This window comes from Galleria mellonella, unplaced genomic scaffold (genome assembly GCF_026898425.1).
Source record: "Galleria mellonella isolate WM207_F2 unplaced genomic scaffold, CSIRO_AGI_GalMel_v1 utg38, whole genome shotgun sequence".
Classification (NCBI taxonomy): domain Eukaryota; kingdom Metazoa; phylum Arthropoda; class Insecta; order Lepidoptera; family Pyralidae; genus Galleria; species Galleria mellonella.
The window spans coordinates 3,753,098-3,770,872 of NW_026442090.1; the positions used below are offsets into that span (position 1 = coordinate 3,753,098).

General features: G+C 30.0%; 2 protein-coding genes across 4 annotated transcripts in view; one reads left to right on the forward strand and one right to left on the reverse strand.

Annotated features, from left to right (window-relative positions):
* The window catches only part of LOC113522653 (serine/threonine-protein phosphatase 2A regulatory subunit B'' subunit delta-like), a 175,953-nt gene that overhangs the window by 72,115 nt on the left and 86,063 nt on the right, over nt 1–17,775 (forward strand). The gene's annotated exons all lie outside the window — the stretch shown is intronic.
* On the reverse strand, nt 14,801–16,935 carry LOC128201244 (uncharacterized). The gene is made up of 2 exons (XM_052897636.1): nt 16,830–16,935; nt 14,801–16,148 (listed from the first exon to the last, which is right to left on the reverse strand). Exons 1-2 carry the CDS (start codon nt 16,878–16,880, stop codon nt 14,925–14,927), a joined length of 1,275 nt encoding a protein of 424 aa, XP_052753596.1. The 5' UTR covers nt 16,881–16,935; the 3' UTR covers nt 14,801–14,924.

A 17,775-nucleotide genomic window follows, 5' to 3' on the forward strand; every position in this document is an offset into this window, starting at 1 on the left:
ATAAAATTTGTTACCTGTAGTATAAAAAGCAGCGCCACGAATGCGACGAATTTCGTTGAGGTCATTTTGTTGTCTTTTCTGCCATTGTCATGCCAATGGCTTATATACGAACAAAAGAATATGGGATATCTATGTGACTTTGTTGCAATAGATATTTCATAATTTCGTAATTAGGTTTTTATGTCGCCAATAACATATAGAACGTGTATTTCTGTAAAACAGCTTCATCTTTATCTTTCCTTTGAGGCAATAGCAAAATTACATTTAATGTAAATAATTTCAAGACTTCTTTAACTAATGTAATTGATTTTTTAAACTTACTAACAAAGAAAAATATTTACTACTTTATAGTATAATTGGAGTGTAATATAAAATAATTTTAAAATTTCTACTCAGAATTAACACGTGAGTAAAATCTTTTGAGTAAGTAAATTATCAGAATGGATTCAACATTGGCGATAATATTGCATTACACACACAAATATACACACACTCTCAACACACACACACACACACACACACACACACACACACACACACAGAGAGAGAGAGAGAGAGAGAGAGAGAGAGAGAGAGAGATAAGATACAATCAAGCAATTAGAGAGCAAATACGATGTCGTTTTTAATTAAAGTGATTATCATAACAAAATATCTAATAATAATATAGATATAATAAGTATATCAGATTATAGCAGAGGGAGACATTATGCAAAATGGTCTGAGAGGTTACATAGCTATCTACTTACCTTGTTTCTCACTAATGTTTCTAGAGTCTAGCAGCTGTGCTTGCATGGCAATATTTTTTGTTTATAAAAATTAAATGGTAGTTCTATCCACACAGTATTATTACATGCAGGCGCAGTACCACTGGTATTAATTGAAAGACAATGGTTGACGATGCAGTTAGATTTTATTAAACGACTGCCAAAAAAAGAAGTGTAATGTATTCAGGGTTCATGTTCTTTATTCCAACATTACTTCTAAATGTCTGAACAGATTTGGATGTATGGGGTAGGTATCGTTCCGAGTGACACTGGCAATAACTTTTTTAAAATGAATCGTTTCTGGCAAGACAGTCGTGTCTTTTTTAACGTACTTCTCTTAGTAGCCTTTTATGATGAGTAGGAAAACAATAAAAAATTATGAAAGAAAAAGAAATAAAAAAAAATTATCATACACTGTGTTCTATGTCAGTCTTAAAATCCTATCATCATCATCATTTCAAACATTATCCGTCCACTGCTGGACATAGGACTCCCTCATAGACTGCCATAAAAGACGGCCCTAAACCACCTGCATCCACTGGCATCCTGCAATGCGTTCGAGGTCGTCACTCCATCTAGTGGGGGTCGTGCTACACTGCGTTTGCCCGTACGGGGTCGCCACTTAAGAACCTATCTTCCCCATAGGTTGTCGATTCTTCGAGCTATGTGAGCAGCCCATTACCACATCAGCTTGCTTATCCTTCGGGCTAGGTCGGTTACTTTGGTTCATTTCGGATTCTATCACGCAAAGAAACTCCGAGTATAGCCCTCTCCATAGCTCGCTGAGAAATATGAAGCTTTTGCATACGGGTTATTCTGTAGGACCATGTTTTGGTTTCATAAATTATCAATGGGAAGACGCATTGGTTAAAGACCTTAGTCTTCAAACTCCGAGGTATTTTGGATGAAAAGATGTGGCGTAGTTTTCCAAACGCTGCCCAGCCGAGTTTTTTTTTATGCATCTTTGAATGGCAAACAAGCTGACGGCTCACCTGATGAAAAGTGGTAACCGTCGTCTATAGGCATGAGCAGTATAATGTATATAATGGACATAATAGAGTATACTGTTACGCCCATGATACTCCCCATGCGTTGCCATTCCTGAGGACTCAGCTGTATTCCTGAGTTGAAATTACTGTTTGACCTCTCGGTCGAAGTTTTTTTTTTTGATGGGTGAAAATGGTATGTTAACCCCACCTGCGCTAACGGGATATGCTGGTGGAGCACCAGTGAAGGGTGATCGATGAAAATGAAAACAGGCCAGTTAGCCCATGATGATGAATTCATCAGTAATTAACCATGATAGTTGCCAGGGATAACCGCGAGGAGGTCGACCTGGTTGGGTATATTGCTAGCAATGGGATTCTCAGTCACCATTACTAACAATCCCTTTCCCCCTCTCGGTCGAAGTTGGACTTATGGGGCAGTCAGACCCCATAACTAACAATCCCTTTCCCCCCATCGTAACCAGTATAGGTGCAACATGGACATTTGACATGATTTTCGTCTTGTCCATGTTCATTTTAAGACCTATCTGTTGAGAAGAACCATTGAGATCATTGAGCATAGTATTCAAATCCTACAGTCCAGTAAAAAAATCCTATAATAAATGGGAAAGTGAGTTTGTTTGTTTATTCGTTGTTATCTGTTGGCATCTTAATAGCTCAACCAATAATTATGAAATTTTGTTTCCTGAGTATAAGTTTAATCTACTATTTGGATTGGCTAAAGATGAAATATCTGGCAAAAGGTAGTTACTAAATATTTACGATTTATATATAAATTTACAAACGTGATAACTATTTTATAAATAATTAATAATAACATTTTAATTTCTTAAAATATAGATAGTTTTTATATGAACATGGAACATATGTATAAAAAATACTTATGTAAAGCTCAAAAAAATATAAATATACTTCTAGAAACTACCTAAATACTACTTATGTTACAAAATTTTTTCATATTCTCTTAATTGCTAACAAGGTGTTGAGTTCATTCAATGTCGTTTTAATAATTTCAGAATAACCAACTGAATAAATAAAGTAAGTAACAAATAATGATTCATATAAACTGTTTTCTAGGAAATCCATCATAAAATTTCGAAAGAGTAGTCCCACGTAATTTAATGTAAAACTAATACAGTGATTAAAGAATCAACATTATTAATATGAACGTAGAACGAGAATTTATGTTCCAAATGTTTTTATATTATTACTAGTTTATACCCCTGTCTTCATATGTTGATATGATCAAGAAAAATAATAACGTCTGCCTTACTCTATTCCAAATATATCAAATACATATGTATATATTTACTATATACATAAGTACAAAAGTCGATTGCTTGGGTACCTCTGCCCCATTCGTGTTTCAACCGTGAAGCAGTTGTGTTTGCATGGCTGTGTTTCGGTTTTTGAAGCGTGGGTACAGGGATATGAGTCCTCAGGAATATTTGTATCATGGACGAAACAGCGCATGTCCATGGTACTGCTCTTTATAGGCGACGGTTACCACTTTCCAATATATATAAGAGGGACGCTACTGCCCATTTCTCCACCATAAGCCTCCTTAGTCGCAATAGTAGTTAATATCGCAATTAGTATTATAAGAATCTTTGTCTGAGTTAGCTCGACTAAGAATCTAACTCTGGGCCTTATTTGAATTCGCAATTCAAAAAACATTTAAGTACACCCTAACATGTCATGAAAATTATCCACAAAGGATGAATAAAATTTGTAATTATTATCTATTCTGTCTATGGTATAAAATTATACTTAATTTAAAAGAAAACTACAAAGAATTATCTATATCATTTTTAAAGAAATTTGGCTTTAAATTAATTATGGCCAGACTCCTAAGTATCCTACCAGTCATAGAGGAATTTATTATTATTATTTTTTTTATATAAAGAACATGATATGATTTACGTTTTCAGTTTATATTATATGCTATAGTTAGAAGTATTAAGATGAAAAATCTAGGACCCTGCCAAACCTCTTTAAAGATGCACTGTTGAATGTTTGTTCAACCGACGAGCGCTGCATACATGATTATCTTTAAAAATCATTAAAACTGTTTTCACTTGCTAGTTTTTTTTTTTTTTATTATTGGATCTGTGGGATTTTTACTTTTTACGTAGATGTTTATGCATATTAAAAACATTTTTGTCTGTTGCTTCATTTGGACTATTTGATTTAATAATACACAGTAAATATTAATAATTAAGATTATATTAATAATATTGTTTTCCGTGAATATACACTTTCATTCACCACTAATTGCTGGCGTTATTATTGTGTTTCAGTGGGTATATATTCCTATATAATTGTTCTATATTTAGAAACAAGCTGTTGATCATTATTACTGCATTGCGTCAAAACAATGAATAAGTGTACTTAATTCTATAAAATAAACATGAGTATTAAATTAAAGATAAATAAAAAAATAGTAGGTGACTTTAATATTTTATTTAATAAAACTTATATATTACTTATAACATTGTCAATTGCATAATATCACACGTAGATAGGTAATAACGTTGTATATGGACCAACTATAAAATTATTTAGTTAATTTTCATATTATTGTACATACTCGTAGAGACAGAGGAAAGACGGAGAATAAGATTTTCTTACAAAATTGCCGCCGCGCGTTTGTACTTATTGCTCGTTGAGCTCATTCTCTGTGAGTTAACATTGTTAATTTAATAACTAATTTTGTAGTACAAATAATTATCTTTGAACTTATATAACAGCCAGGCAAAAATTATATGCATTATATATTTAAAATATCATTAATTTGCATAGAAACCAACTAAGTAATTCTAATATTTTTTATTGATATTTATTTATGGAGTGTTAAAGTAATATATGTGTTCGTAACTTTTGGGTTGCTACTATTACTATCACTATCCTCTTCATCATCATTACTGGCTTCCGCTTTTGAATTTGGTACTTGTATCGAAATAGGAGTATTACACGTTGGATATAAATAGGTTTTTGAGTTAGTGTTGCTGCCTGGTATCGCATTCTTTTTACTACAGATGGGTTTACAAAGTGGTTGTAAGTTATTGTTATATCCAATATTTTTTGTTTTCTCTATACTAAGAGAGCTTGAATTGTTTAAGCTGTCCTTTTCATTATTTGATGAATAATTCGCATTCCAATAAGGTACGGGGATAGGATACGGATAGAAAACTGGCGAACATTTATTACTTTGTTTTGTAAATAATAATGATAAAAAGTCCTTAATGGTGAAACTTCGACTGTTGTTTTCATTATATATAATAACATTCGATGATGAAGGGTGTTGAGGGTAATATTGTTGATTCGAACCACATAAGAAGGGATCTTGATATCCGCTGCACGAAGGCGGTGTAGAGTATGGCGTCGACATACAGTTTGTCCTCTGACTTAGTACTAAATCTATCTGTAATAATAATTGTAACATTTAAATGTATTTTACGAAATTTCGTTATTAGTTATAGCCCTGTAAATAAAAGATTTTATACAACTTAGAATGGCAAACAAGCTGACGGTCCACCTTGAGCAGTAGCATGGACATAACAGAGTATACTGTTTCGCCCATGATACCCCCATGCGTTGCCGTTCCTGAGGAGTCAGGTGTTATTCCTCTGTACCCAGTAAATTCACGCCATATCCCACCCTCAAACCGAAACACAACCATGCAAACACAACTGCTTCTCGGTAGAAACACGAATGGGACAGAGGTACTCAAGCAATCGACTTTTGTACAAAGTCTCCCTCTGGTAATAAGGTAACTGTATTCCTAGTTGTATTCGTATCAGTAAGTGCCTTTTGTCGACTGTAATCACTATAAGGAACACAATTATTGTATTGATCACATTTTTAGAACTTCTATAGTCCAATCTTAGATGATTTTAAATAGTATTATATTCACTATTTTTTTTAATTATGCACTTTATTATATTTCTCTTTTTGTTAAACGTGAGAAGTGCCATTAGCAGTATATTTTGTGTTTTCCATGGTACTATTCGTGTCTCCGGGCAACGGTTATCACTTTCCATTAGGTAGGCCGTTAGCTTGTCTGCCATTTTATGTTCTATAAAAAAAAAAATATATTGATTACTGATTCGTTAAACTTGTAATTTTAGCTTTTTTTATTTATAAGCAATAATATTTAATTAAATACTTACCCACCTTATATTATTCAACGAACTGAATTTATTTATTTATATTTGAATATTTATTGTACTATAAAAACGTGTCCAATGAATTGACGAGCTTGATTATTAATGGAATTGTGAATAATAAAAAAAGGGAGTTCTAACAAATCTTCAAAATCAAAATCAGATAAACATAAGATATTATTGCTATTCTTTAATTAGTTCTTTAATAAATTATTACCTGTATAATTGATACAACAATATATATTAGCTTATGGGTTGTCTTCTTCATATTTCCGTTTTACAATTTCTTTTACTTTTTCTTTATGATTTGTACCAGTATGTATATGTTTGACATGGGTCAAATAATATTATTTATTTACAATATCTCCATTGTAAGCTAGAACACGATCTTAAGTAAACTGAACGAAATAGTTACAACTTATGCGCTATATTAGCAGCTTATTATATTATTAGCTTATCATTATATATCAAAATAGAAATATATAAAATTGCTTTATTGTCACATATGTAATGTATATTGCAATTTTCTTTAAATTATATCGACTACTATCACACAATTAACGATTTTACATAATCTTTATATGTTACATAATTCATACAACGTATTTGCTTACACACATTTCTTATAAGCATTCGGTTTTAATAATTAGGTGTACTTCATTGGGGCTTCGACCGGGGTGTGTTTGTACTGTAGGGTGACAAGTATAAATATCTTCTAGTGGTGCCAAATTATTGATAATACCCAGGGAAGAGCCAATAGAAGTATCGTGTAGAGTAGTAGCGCCATAACCAGTTGGCAAAGATAGCAGAGGCGGCGAAGGTGGTAGCACAGGTAATTCATAAACTGCAGTGGGATAAGGCATTATTGTGTTTATAACTTCGCTAGTATGTTCACTCTCGTGTCTGCCATGGCATCCACCTCCGCAACTGCCATCACATCCACCCCCACATCCGCCTTTACATCCACCTCCGCATCCGCCATTACATCCACATCCGCATCCGCCATCACATCCACCTCCGCAGCCGCCATCACATCCACCTCCACAGCCGCTGTCACATCCACTCTCGCATCCGCCGTTACATCCGCCCCCGCATCCGCAATTACATTTGCGCCCGCATCTGCTGCAGCATCCACTGTCATATCCATAGCTATCGCATCCTCCATCATAAGGCCCATCACAGCCATCATAGCTATCAATACATCCACAGGATTCACTGCATCCACCATTACAACCTCCACACCTAGTATTACCAGATTTATTCTTTCTTAAAGCTAACAAGAGTAATAAAAAGTTGAACCATTTGTTTTTGCCACCATAACCTCCATCGGCTAATACTATTGGAGGTGGCATTGGTGGTGGGCAGCTAGGAAAGTTACCGTAATTAGGAAATTTTGGATCCCAAGGTGGAGCAAAGGCCTTTATTAATGTGGGCATTGAGAATTCGCTATTTCCTGGTCCGACTGTGGGTTGGATTGCTTGACTCCATACTCTGTAATTCTAAAAATAAATTGAATCACTATTATCATTACATATTGCATGTGTAATATGAAAATAGATAAAGTTCATACCTCTAATAATATTAAAAGTGTTGAAAAAACCGTCAATAGCCGCGAATCCATAATGTACGGTTAATTGTTGCTGCAATACTCTTGTATTTATATACAAAATATTTCAAAAGACCTCAGTTAATAGGTTATGATGTAAATAGGTTTTAGAGGGCAAAAGCACGTAATGTGGTAGATGATATTTTATGTCCTTGCACCAATTATTTATCGAAATACACCTACTATAAAATACATCACTTTAAAAACAACTTGCTTATACATTAAGATAATTTAAAAGAAATGAAAGCAATACGTGACATGATAGTGTTTTAAAAAAATATATTGTACCTCTTCAATTCTGTTTTAAAAACTATATGGGACGTTTTTTATGTATCTATTCTTGATGTCACACAAATTAATAAAGTTCTATAATAGACGAGAGTTTTCTTTAAACAAATCTATTGTGGAAATAGCGTTAATTACCTGTGCGTGGTAGGTATGTGACAGACAATTAATTAGTCAACATTAATTATTTAAGAAAATATTAATTTATTTGATATAATTCTATAAATATGTAAATATACATTCTATTTTTAAATGCCTACTAATAATAATATGATATACCCACACGTTCGTATTTAGAAATAACAAACCTAAATGGGATATTTTATTAATATAGAAAAAAAAAATATTATTATATATAAGTTAGATGCAAAATTGCACGCCAAACGTAACTGTTATTTATAACAAGTAACAAATTACATGTATGATTACAATATTATCTGATAGATAATAAAATGCAACATTTTATGAAATAATTTTACATTACATTATTTTAATAGAATTGGTTACATCACTTTAACTGTAATTTATTAAACTTTATTTGCGAAACTGATAATATAATCAACAATACTGTAATGTGACTATTGCTATTTGTTTTTATAATTTATAATTAAACAATGATGCATTTTATTGTTACAAAATTATTACAATGTGTATAAATCGCATTAATGTAAAAGATTTTGAGTTTATTTACTATGCCATGTAATGTATTAAAATTTTTATAATTTTATATCATAATTGTCTACTAAATGACACAAGATACTATTCATAATTATTTTATATACCTATGTTTGTACTAAAAATAAATTAAGATGAAAAAAAAAAGAGTAACACAAGAGAGAGTAGTGGTACTAATTTATAATTGATTGATGAATTTTTAATTGTTTATAATAATAAAAAATATGACTATTAAAAATGCTGCTCTATAATATTTTTAAGTGATTTATTTCTTGTCCTATTTTAGTCCTTGAGCCTATTAGGAATGATATTTACACAACAAAATATATTTAATATCATTGTAGTCTTATCCAACAGGGCGTTATTATTATTATGTGCTCATGGATAAATATCTAACATACATAAATGTATATTATTATACATACACAGATGGCTAATATGTCAAAAATATGTGGATGTATCTACGATCACATGGATACGAAATAGCTATATCTGTATCTGTGTTAGTATCTATAAGTTTTTTTTTCATTGTGGTGGAAAAATTAAGCAGACGACAACAGAAGAAGATTGATTAATGTTGATCAATGTTGATTAAGTTGCTTGCCGTCTCACAGAGTATTGCAGTTAAGCATCGCTAATTTATAGCGTCGTGTTGTGGTTTATTCAGGCAATTTTATTCAATAATTTTGCTAGAACTTGATTATCCGTTTACTACAACTAGGAGCTTCACTTGCGCATTGCCAATACTTTATGATATGAAGATTTTAAATCGGAGCAGGAGAAACATTGAGAAGCAGGAGAAAGATTGAGATACGAGTAGTAATTGTTCTCTTCCAAAGGAAGACTTTATGCTGCAGTTATTTGCTTTGCTTTCTCTCCTTCCAGTTCTTGTTTCTGTTGTGAAACAGCTATACTTACAAAACTATGTTTCGATGTGAAGGGTGAGATATGACAGTTAAATTGCAAGGTACGAATTATATCATAGTCTTCAGGAATAGCAACCCATGAGGGCATTACAGTATATTCTATGATGACGATTTTCATGTCTTCAAACAACGAACGCATTTGTTATGTTTCTGGCATCTATGAGTCAATAATTACTGGTATAGAAACAAATCGATTCATATCAATATAAGTAAAATAAAGCACCATTTTTATTAATATACTCGTATAGAAAGGAATTCAGTTATATTCAGTTATATAAAATAAATATATAATTTCGAAATTACCTATATCATTAATGCCAACAATTTTGTAATTTTTGCGTATACAGTGTAATTATTCAATTGTACTCATTTGTCTTAAATGATTAGTTTTGATGAAAAACCTGTTTATAGGCACCATAATAAAGAGGGAATGCTATATAGTATTAAGTCCGCCTTTTATATCATACATTTTTGTAATATGGTCAATAGATATATTATATAAATAAATATATAATAAAAATATAAAATTGAAAGAAAATATTAAGATTGAATACTGAAATAAATATTTATTGCTTTTAAAATAAAAAAAAATATCAATCATGCAATTTAACCCGGAAATCCGATCGGAGTAGGTATAGGATAGGGATAAGGAATTCCACCACATCCACCCCCACAGCCTCCTTTACATTTGCAGGCACATCCGCCCCCACATCCGCCCCCACATCCGCCACCGCATCCACCACCGCATCCACCTCCAATACCGCCATCACGATCAAGTAATAGCAGCATTAATATGGGCAACATACTATTAAGACCATCGCCTCCATCTGACCCACCAGATCTAAGAACCACGGGATATTGTGGTGGCCCATAACCGCCGCTGAGCTGACCTCCATATCCATACTGAGCATAGACATGTACCTGAAAATGTTAACAATATTTATTACAACACATATCATCATTTCAGTCATTAGCTGTCCACTGCTAAACATAAGCCTTCCCCATAAGGAAAGTTTTGCTAGTAGTTGCCACGCTTGGCAAGCGGATATATAGACAACATATATTCAACCAATCAATAATTTATTTGCATAAACACATATTTGTGACATTGTGACATAGTAATAATTATGTCGCAAATTAGGTAGTTATTGGCATTTTTTCAGTTGTTTCTGTTATTGTTAAAATAAGACAAACCATGATTATTCCAAACTTATTTGAAATTATGCATTATGGTAGCTTACGCTAACGGTATAGCGTTGTTCGATGTTATTGAAAAGTTAGGTTGATTGAAATTGAATTTGTATTTAAATGTTTAATCCAAGTAAACAAGAATATTTCTATTTTTACAATGACTATCCATAAAATATTATAAAAGATAAAAAATTGTATAACTATCGACGGATATAAAACGAATAGATAGGAAAAGCAAAAAAATATTTTATAAATTAAATTATTTTCTGTAACATGTTCATCTATAATAACCAAAATTTTCCTTAATGTCCTTATTATCTATTATTTATGAAACTTTATTTTTTTTACAAAATATAGTATATAATACTTACGTTAATGCTGCTTATTATTACTAGGACAGTAAGACAATAGAATGAGTCCATGTTACTTATATAATTATAATTATTATATTCTAATTATATAACTTATATATGTAATAAAATACTTTACTGTATTCAGTATATCGTTCACTGATATAAAATATAATTGTGTTTCTTTTATATAAAACTATTGCTATCAATTTATAATTTAGTAATATTGCATCAAGATTATATTTAATGTCAGTCGATAATATATGTAACTAAAAAGTGTTGCCTTAAGTCGTGTTATGCCACATTAGTGACAGCCTTATCATCCATTTATCATGTTGGAGGAAAGTTCGCAATAAATTATCGTAGGCTCTGTACTAATTTATTGGTGATTCTACCTATAATTTGTAGTAAAAATATTTATTTATTTATACTTTAATATTTATTTACATTTTTATTTAAAAAAGTATTATTATTTTAAATATATTATATTAAAAAAATAATAAATACAGAAAATATTAATGAGAAGTACAAAAGGGGGCCTTATCGCTAAGCATTCTCTTCCAAACAATCTTTGGTTAGAGGACATTGAGAAAAAAAAACAAAGGGAAGGTAGCGCACTGTTATATGGATACTAATGTATACAAATACACACACATACATATATATGAGAGAGAGATTGACGGAGGAAGATGATGAAAGAGCGCAGGAAAATAGTATTAAAGGAAGAGCTAGTAGAATTTAACAGAGGTTTTGTAACTAGTGAGAGTTTAAGCGCATCAAATAGAGCCAAAATATCACTACCAATGCGAGTATCACTTTTTTTTTCTCATATCAGTACATTTGGTTCGCAAAAAAAAATTATTTTGATCATGATCAAGTACATTGATAAATGAGGAGATATTTTTTTAGACATTAAATGGAAAATTTACACTGATTTCTGAAACTGCTCAGCCAAGTTTAAATAAATTTTATAAATGTGTATTGTTTGAACCTTGAGAGATAGGACAGTTTAAAAAATTAAAGATTGTGTCCTATAAAAGAAAGGGCTTTAATTGTAACAAAACTAGTTATTTTTATCTAAAAACTAAACTACTGAACCGATTTTGATAAAATTCTATGGAACTAATCTGTAAGTATATCCTTTTAGATAGAAAAGAATTTTCCAAAGCAATTTAGAACTAATGGTGTTATGTAGTAACAAATATAAAAAATATAACTGAATTAAGAATCTCTTTCTTTTTAAAGTCGTACTTTTGGTTAGCAGTAGTAGAAGTTTTGATTTGTACTTTAAGCTTTTTAAAATTTTAAATGAAATACAGAATATTTCATTTAAAAATTTTAATTTTCATTGTATATTTTTATGTTTTAGAGTAATATAAAGTTAATTAAATAAACAAATAAATAAGTAAAAATACATTATCATCGAGTAATGGGTTATATTTTATTTAAAAAAAATATGTGGATACAGGGTGGACCCCTAGTTATTTAATATATTAGGAATTATTTCATATTAATTAGAAAAAAAATCCTAAAATACTTTAAAATGATTGATTCTTTTAAATTATTTTAATTTTTTTTTTTTTTATATGAAAATTGTTATAATGTTAAGTTTGCCTGTTGTACATTTTGTTCAAAATAATTTATAACAATGTATCTACTCGTAATATTTGTATGCAATGAAGTATAAATATATATTTTTTTTAATTTAAAATCACAAAAAAAATTGTTTGGAAAACTTAAAATACAGGCATTAAAACAATTTGTAGGAGTAGATTTGAATGAATTAAATATTTAAAGTTAATTAATTAATTATTTTCAACGAAGAAACTTAATAGACTATAAATTTGTAGATGGACTTACAGCAAATGTATTCATTTAACATAAAGTCCTTTTAGTTAGTTAATTTATTCATTACGAACTTAAGAATCTTATTTTAATTTGTTTCGGTGATAAACGAAACACAGTGCAAATTATACATAATTGTTTTTATTTATTTTATCTATAGTAATTGTTGTAGCTCGGTGGCAATATTTTCTTTTGACAGAGACTGTCACATGCAGTGTTTAAACGATTCTGAGGATTTAAAGAGGAGGAGGAGGAGGGATAAAATTAAAAATGGAATGGGTGGAGAGGCTCTTTATTAGTAATATTATTATTTATTTATACATGTAGCAGTATCAATGATGGGCTAATTTTGATAATTAAATTTCAACTAAAATATTAATTTAAATTGATAACAGATTTTTTTTGGTAAATTAATAATTGTCTAAAAGGGTTTGTGCGTGATAGTTATAATAAAATATGTATTTATAAAGGTCTCCATAATTATAAATTCGCAAAAATCAAATTATTTCATGTATAACGATATTCTAAAGTTGTTACATAAAAAACAAAGTCTGATAATAAAAATCTATATGGAGACATGGAAGCAAAATATATTGACGTATATGAAAGTCGGGTCAGAATTAAAATGACGTAAGTACCACGTAACATACGCACAAAGAAAATACATTATAATTTTTAAAATTTTATTTATAGTTTTGTATTCAATTTATATTGTATTAATTATTCTGAGTAGATATTATAATAATAATTAAATGTCACATAAAAATATTAAATAAGCGGTTTAGTAAGCGGTGAAGTAAGTGATTGAGATTTTATATATTTTTTTTTTTTATGCATTTCTTAATGGCAAAACTGTTGACCAATGCTTTTGTAGACATTTCTGTTACGAACTGTATCATGGGCTACTCGTGCAGACGACTTTTGTACAAATTAAACTTTGTGTTTCAACCGTGAAGTAGTTGTGTTTGCATGAGTATGTGTCGGTTTGAAGTGTAATTTAGGGCAATTTAGTCCTCAGAAATTATATATATTAGGGGTATTATGGACAAAACAGTATATTCTGTTATGTCCATGGTACTCCTTGTCTATTCTCTGTAGACATATCGCCTATGCGACAGTAACCATTTTCTGTAAGTTGGGCCAACAGCTTGTTTGCCATTCTAAGTTGCATAAAAAACTCTATTAATATATTATAAAAAGGTTACAGACAGTAATTTATAAACGCTGTTATTTTATTTTTATTTTTGTACTTGTTTATAATAAAGATAAAATATAAAAAAATGTACCAGCCGCGATACAGACAATGGCACGCCGGATGAGCTCTAAAGCTGTCTTATTCTTTACAAAGTTCCTTGAAACTTTATTATTATGACAACTATGTTTGTTCTAAACTAAGATAGATACAGTCGCTACCTAGAAATGCTACCAGAAAAATGTTTGGGTATTAATATAGTGGCTAGAGTACAGATATTTTTTTTCGTCTGTCCTTGTGGGTAGATTTTTTTAGCTTTCCTGAAACTAATCGAGAACTTTGAAACAATGATGACAACTGTTTATTCTAAACATCAATTAATAATGTATTTAAACAAAGGCTTTTTTTAGTTTGTTCTTGTACAGTTAGAAGGTCTTTTTTAATAAATGACATAATATAATATTTGACTTAAAATAAGTTATTAACGCTCTAGCAAATATGTCTTTTGGTAGATACTTTTTATATCTAATAAAAAATGGATGGATTAACAGAAATTACCGTACGTAACAAGATAATTATACTATATCACAACTAGGAATGTCCTGTTGTTTGACAACAAAATATACTACTAATTTAAGATTTTGTTTCACAACAACAAAAAATATTCTCCAATCATGATACAATTATTATGAAACCAACACGAGAGTAATTTGTTTTACTTCTAAGACTGCAAACACATATAAAAGAAAGAAATAACGCAGTAACATAAAAATTATATTTTATTACACCGAGTAACATAACACATTTTTCTTTTAATATAAACGTACATCGCATATAACCTACTTACATTAAATAAATTTTCATCACAGTTCATAATTTGCCTATATTTAATTTAAAACTATAAAAATTATACAAATCTAATCTTCTTCATCTTCATAGGAATCGTTGTAATCATCATCATATTCTCTGCTATCTGTGTCTTCTTTGTTATATTTTTTATGTTTTCTTTTATTATTTCTTGGCCTATACGTTTCGATATCATCCTTTTCGTCGTATCGCAATCCATAGTTGTTTTGTTTCGCGTATTCACTAAATATTTGGGGTACTAGCATGTTATCCTTCATGCATCCGCAACATTGACACCGGCAACCAGTGTTTTTCTCTTTCAATAAATTAAATATAAGAGGCAATAACATCTTCAAAGTTGACGATTTTGAATCTTTTTTCGATAACATTGTATTTAATAACGAATCGATAGAATAGTCTGGAGGAAATAATGGATAATCTGGAGATTGTGGAAGATTAGGCGAGAGTACTGGTATTTGATTCATATTGAGTGATGGTAATTGGTTTTGTATTCCTTCGAGGGATGCTTGAGGTTGTACAGACTTTATTATTGAAATTTGATTTTGATAATCCATCGGGACATTCTGTATTATATTTAAAGACTGCTGATCTGGAGCAGGTTGTGCTACTAAGGTTAGACTTGGTTGATTGATAACAGGTGTCTCTGAAATGGACGAAAGCTGATCTGGCGTTGCTTGATTTACTTGAGGCATATTAAGGAATGCATTTTGTCCGTTTGGGATAAAACCTGTATATGACGTTTGTACAGTTGGTTGTAAATTAAAATTAGATGTGGCAGGAGCAACGTTACGTAATCCTGGATTGAAACGAGACTGAAATCCTTGAATAGAATTTCCATTTATGACAGGTTTATTCATTGGTGGATTATTTATTTTTGCTAAATTAGAATTGGAGATAAGCGAAGAAGCTAGGGAAAAATCAGGCCGTTGACTTGCGATATTATTTAATACGGGTGATAAATTTTGTTGTTGCAGTAAATTTGGTTGTAAACCGGATTGTTGAAAATTCATTTGTTGTAAATTTGTGGCTCGTTGCAAATTCGCTCCCTGCTGTAAATTTTCCATTTGCAAGTTTGATGCTTGTTGTAAGTTCAGTTGTTGTAAATTCACTGGTTGTTGCATTTTATTAATCTGTTGGAGGTTTAAATATTTTTGTGATTTGGGTATTTGGTTTAAATTTTTCGGTATTGTCAATCCATTGTTTTGTAATGCTGCTGATATTATAGGATTATTTAGGCCTGTATTTGAAGACGTACTTAGTTGTGTAAGAACTTTCTGAAAGAAAACAAATATTATTAATTATTATTATTTAAAATAAATATATAATATAAATGTTGCTATGCAAAAACAGTATTCCTGGTAAATAACCAGATTAGATATTTTTTTCACACATGTTTAAATTAAATGTATACATATTAAATAACAGTCGGTGATTGATCGCTAATATGGAAGGTATGGAACTTCTGGTAGTAATAATGGTGGTCAATCCTCGAGTGTTGACAGTCACACACATACTAATTGTAGTGGAATTAAAAAAAATAACTTTATATAATATTGAAACTTTATTTTTTTTTATTATAATATTGAAAATATAATAGAGATATAACTTCCGCAAGATAACACCTTATTCAGTAAAGCAAAAACAGTATCCTAAATTGCAACATAATTATTCTTGACTAGTAATATCAGTAAGTTTTTTTTTAATTATTAAAATATGTACATCAATAAATAATCGTGTTTCTATAAGCATATATTTTAAACATACGCGATTAAAAATATGAAAATATTAAGTTGCAAATTATTTTGCATCTCAACAAATAAGATTTTGTTTTGCAAAGAATATTAATAATACTCGAAAAATTATCACAATCGATGAAGAACGAATTGAGAACAACTCCGTTTGTAAGTCGCTTAAAAATGTTTGCCAGAAGAAATTAAATAAAAACCATAACTTACCTGAAAACACATATTAAATATAAATATATACAAAATTGTTGTTAACCACATCTTGAAAATTTGTGAAATGATGTTGTTAATCTCTTAAATACTATTATATCTAAAAAAGTTTCGTAATGATTTATCTGTTGACGACGATAATGATTGTATACTTGAATCTCCATCACGTTCATTACCTGATGATGATAAAATGACATGATAATATGTTTAACAAAACCGATAAACGTAAGATAAAACAATGCTTATATATTTCTCTATTATAAATATTACTTTATAATATGTCACAGCATCATAACTTCCTATCTTTATTAAAGGAAAATATTCTCATATATTTTTATTTAAATTTCTATTGTTAAAAATTATTGGCTTTTTTTTAAATACATGATCTTATTAAATTAAATAAAAAAGGATATAATATATTTACGACTATAATTCCTAATGGACTAATCAGGAGTATTTGTCATAACTATTATGGTAAACGTAACACTCAACATGTACATTTTATGTTTTTTTTTTTTTGGAAATTAACGTGGCTGCGAGCTTGTCACCGCCGATTGATAGTTAGTTATTGATTATTTATTGAAAGTCAGAATTTTATACTTGTATTGTTTTTGAATGCGCTTTAAAATATCCTATATTTTTTATTACACGGATTTTTTATTAAATCTTGCTATCTTCTGTTCCCGTCAAATTAAGCATACGATCTACCTGATGATAAGCTTGATGAATTTGTCTGCAAAAGTGAGATAGAAATAAATATATAATCAACATTTTTTTATCTAGCAATTTTAAGTACTGTTATTTCGCTAAAAGACATAGAAAAATATTGTTTATATTAAAATGTGCCAAGGAAAAAATAATGTTTAAACTTATTCAATGTCATAATCTAAAACCGAAATCCACTTCAGAATATTAAACTGTTTTGCTCTTAAAGCCTCTTGTTAAA

Bases quoted from the DNA above. Each gene is read 5' to 3' on its own strand.
- LOC128201244 (XM_052897636.1), bottom strand. From the start codon at position 16,880: ATGTGGTTAACAACAATTTTGTATATATTTATATTTAATATGTGTTTT. The intron at 16,149-16,829 runs GTAAGTTATGGT...GTTTTCTTTCAG, and splicing joins TATTTAATATGTGTTTTCAG to AAAGTTCTTACACAACTAAG.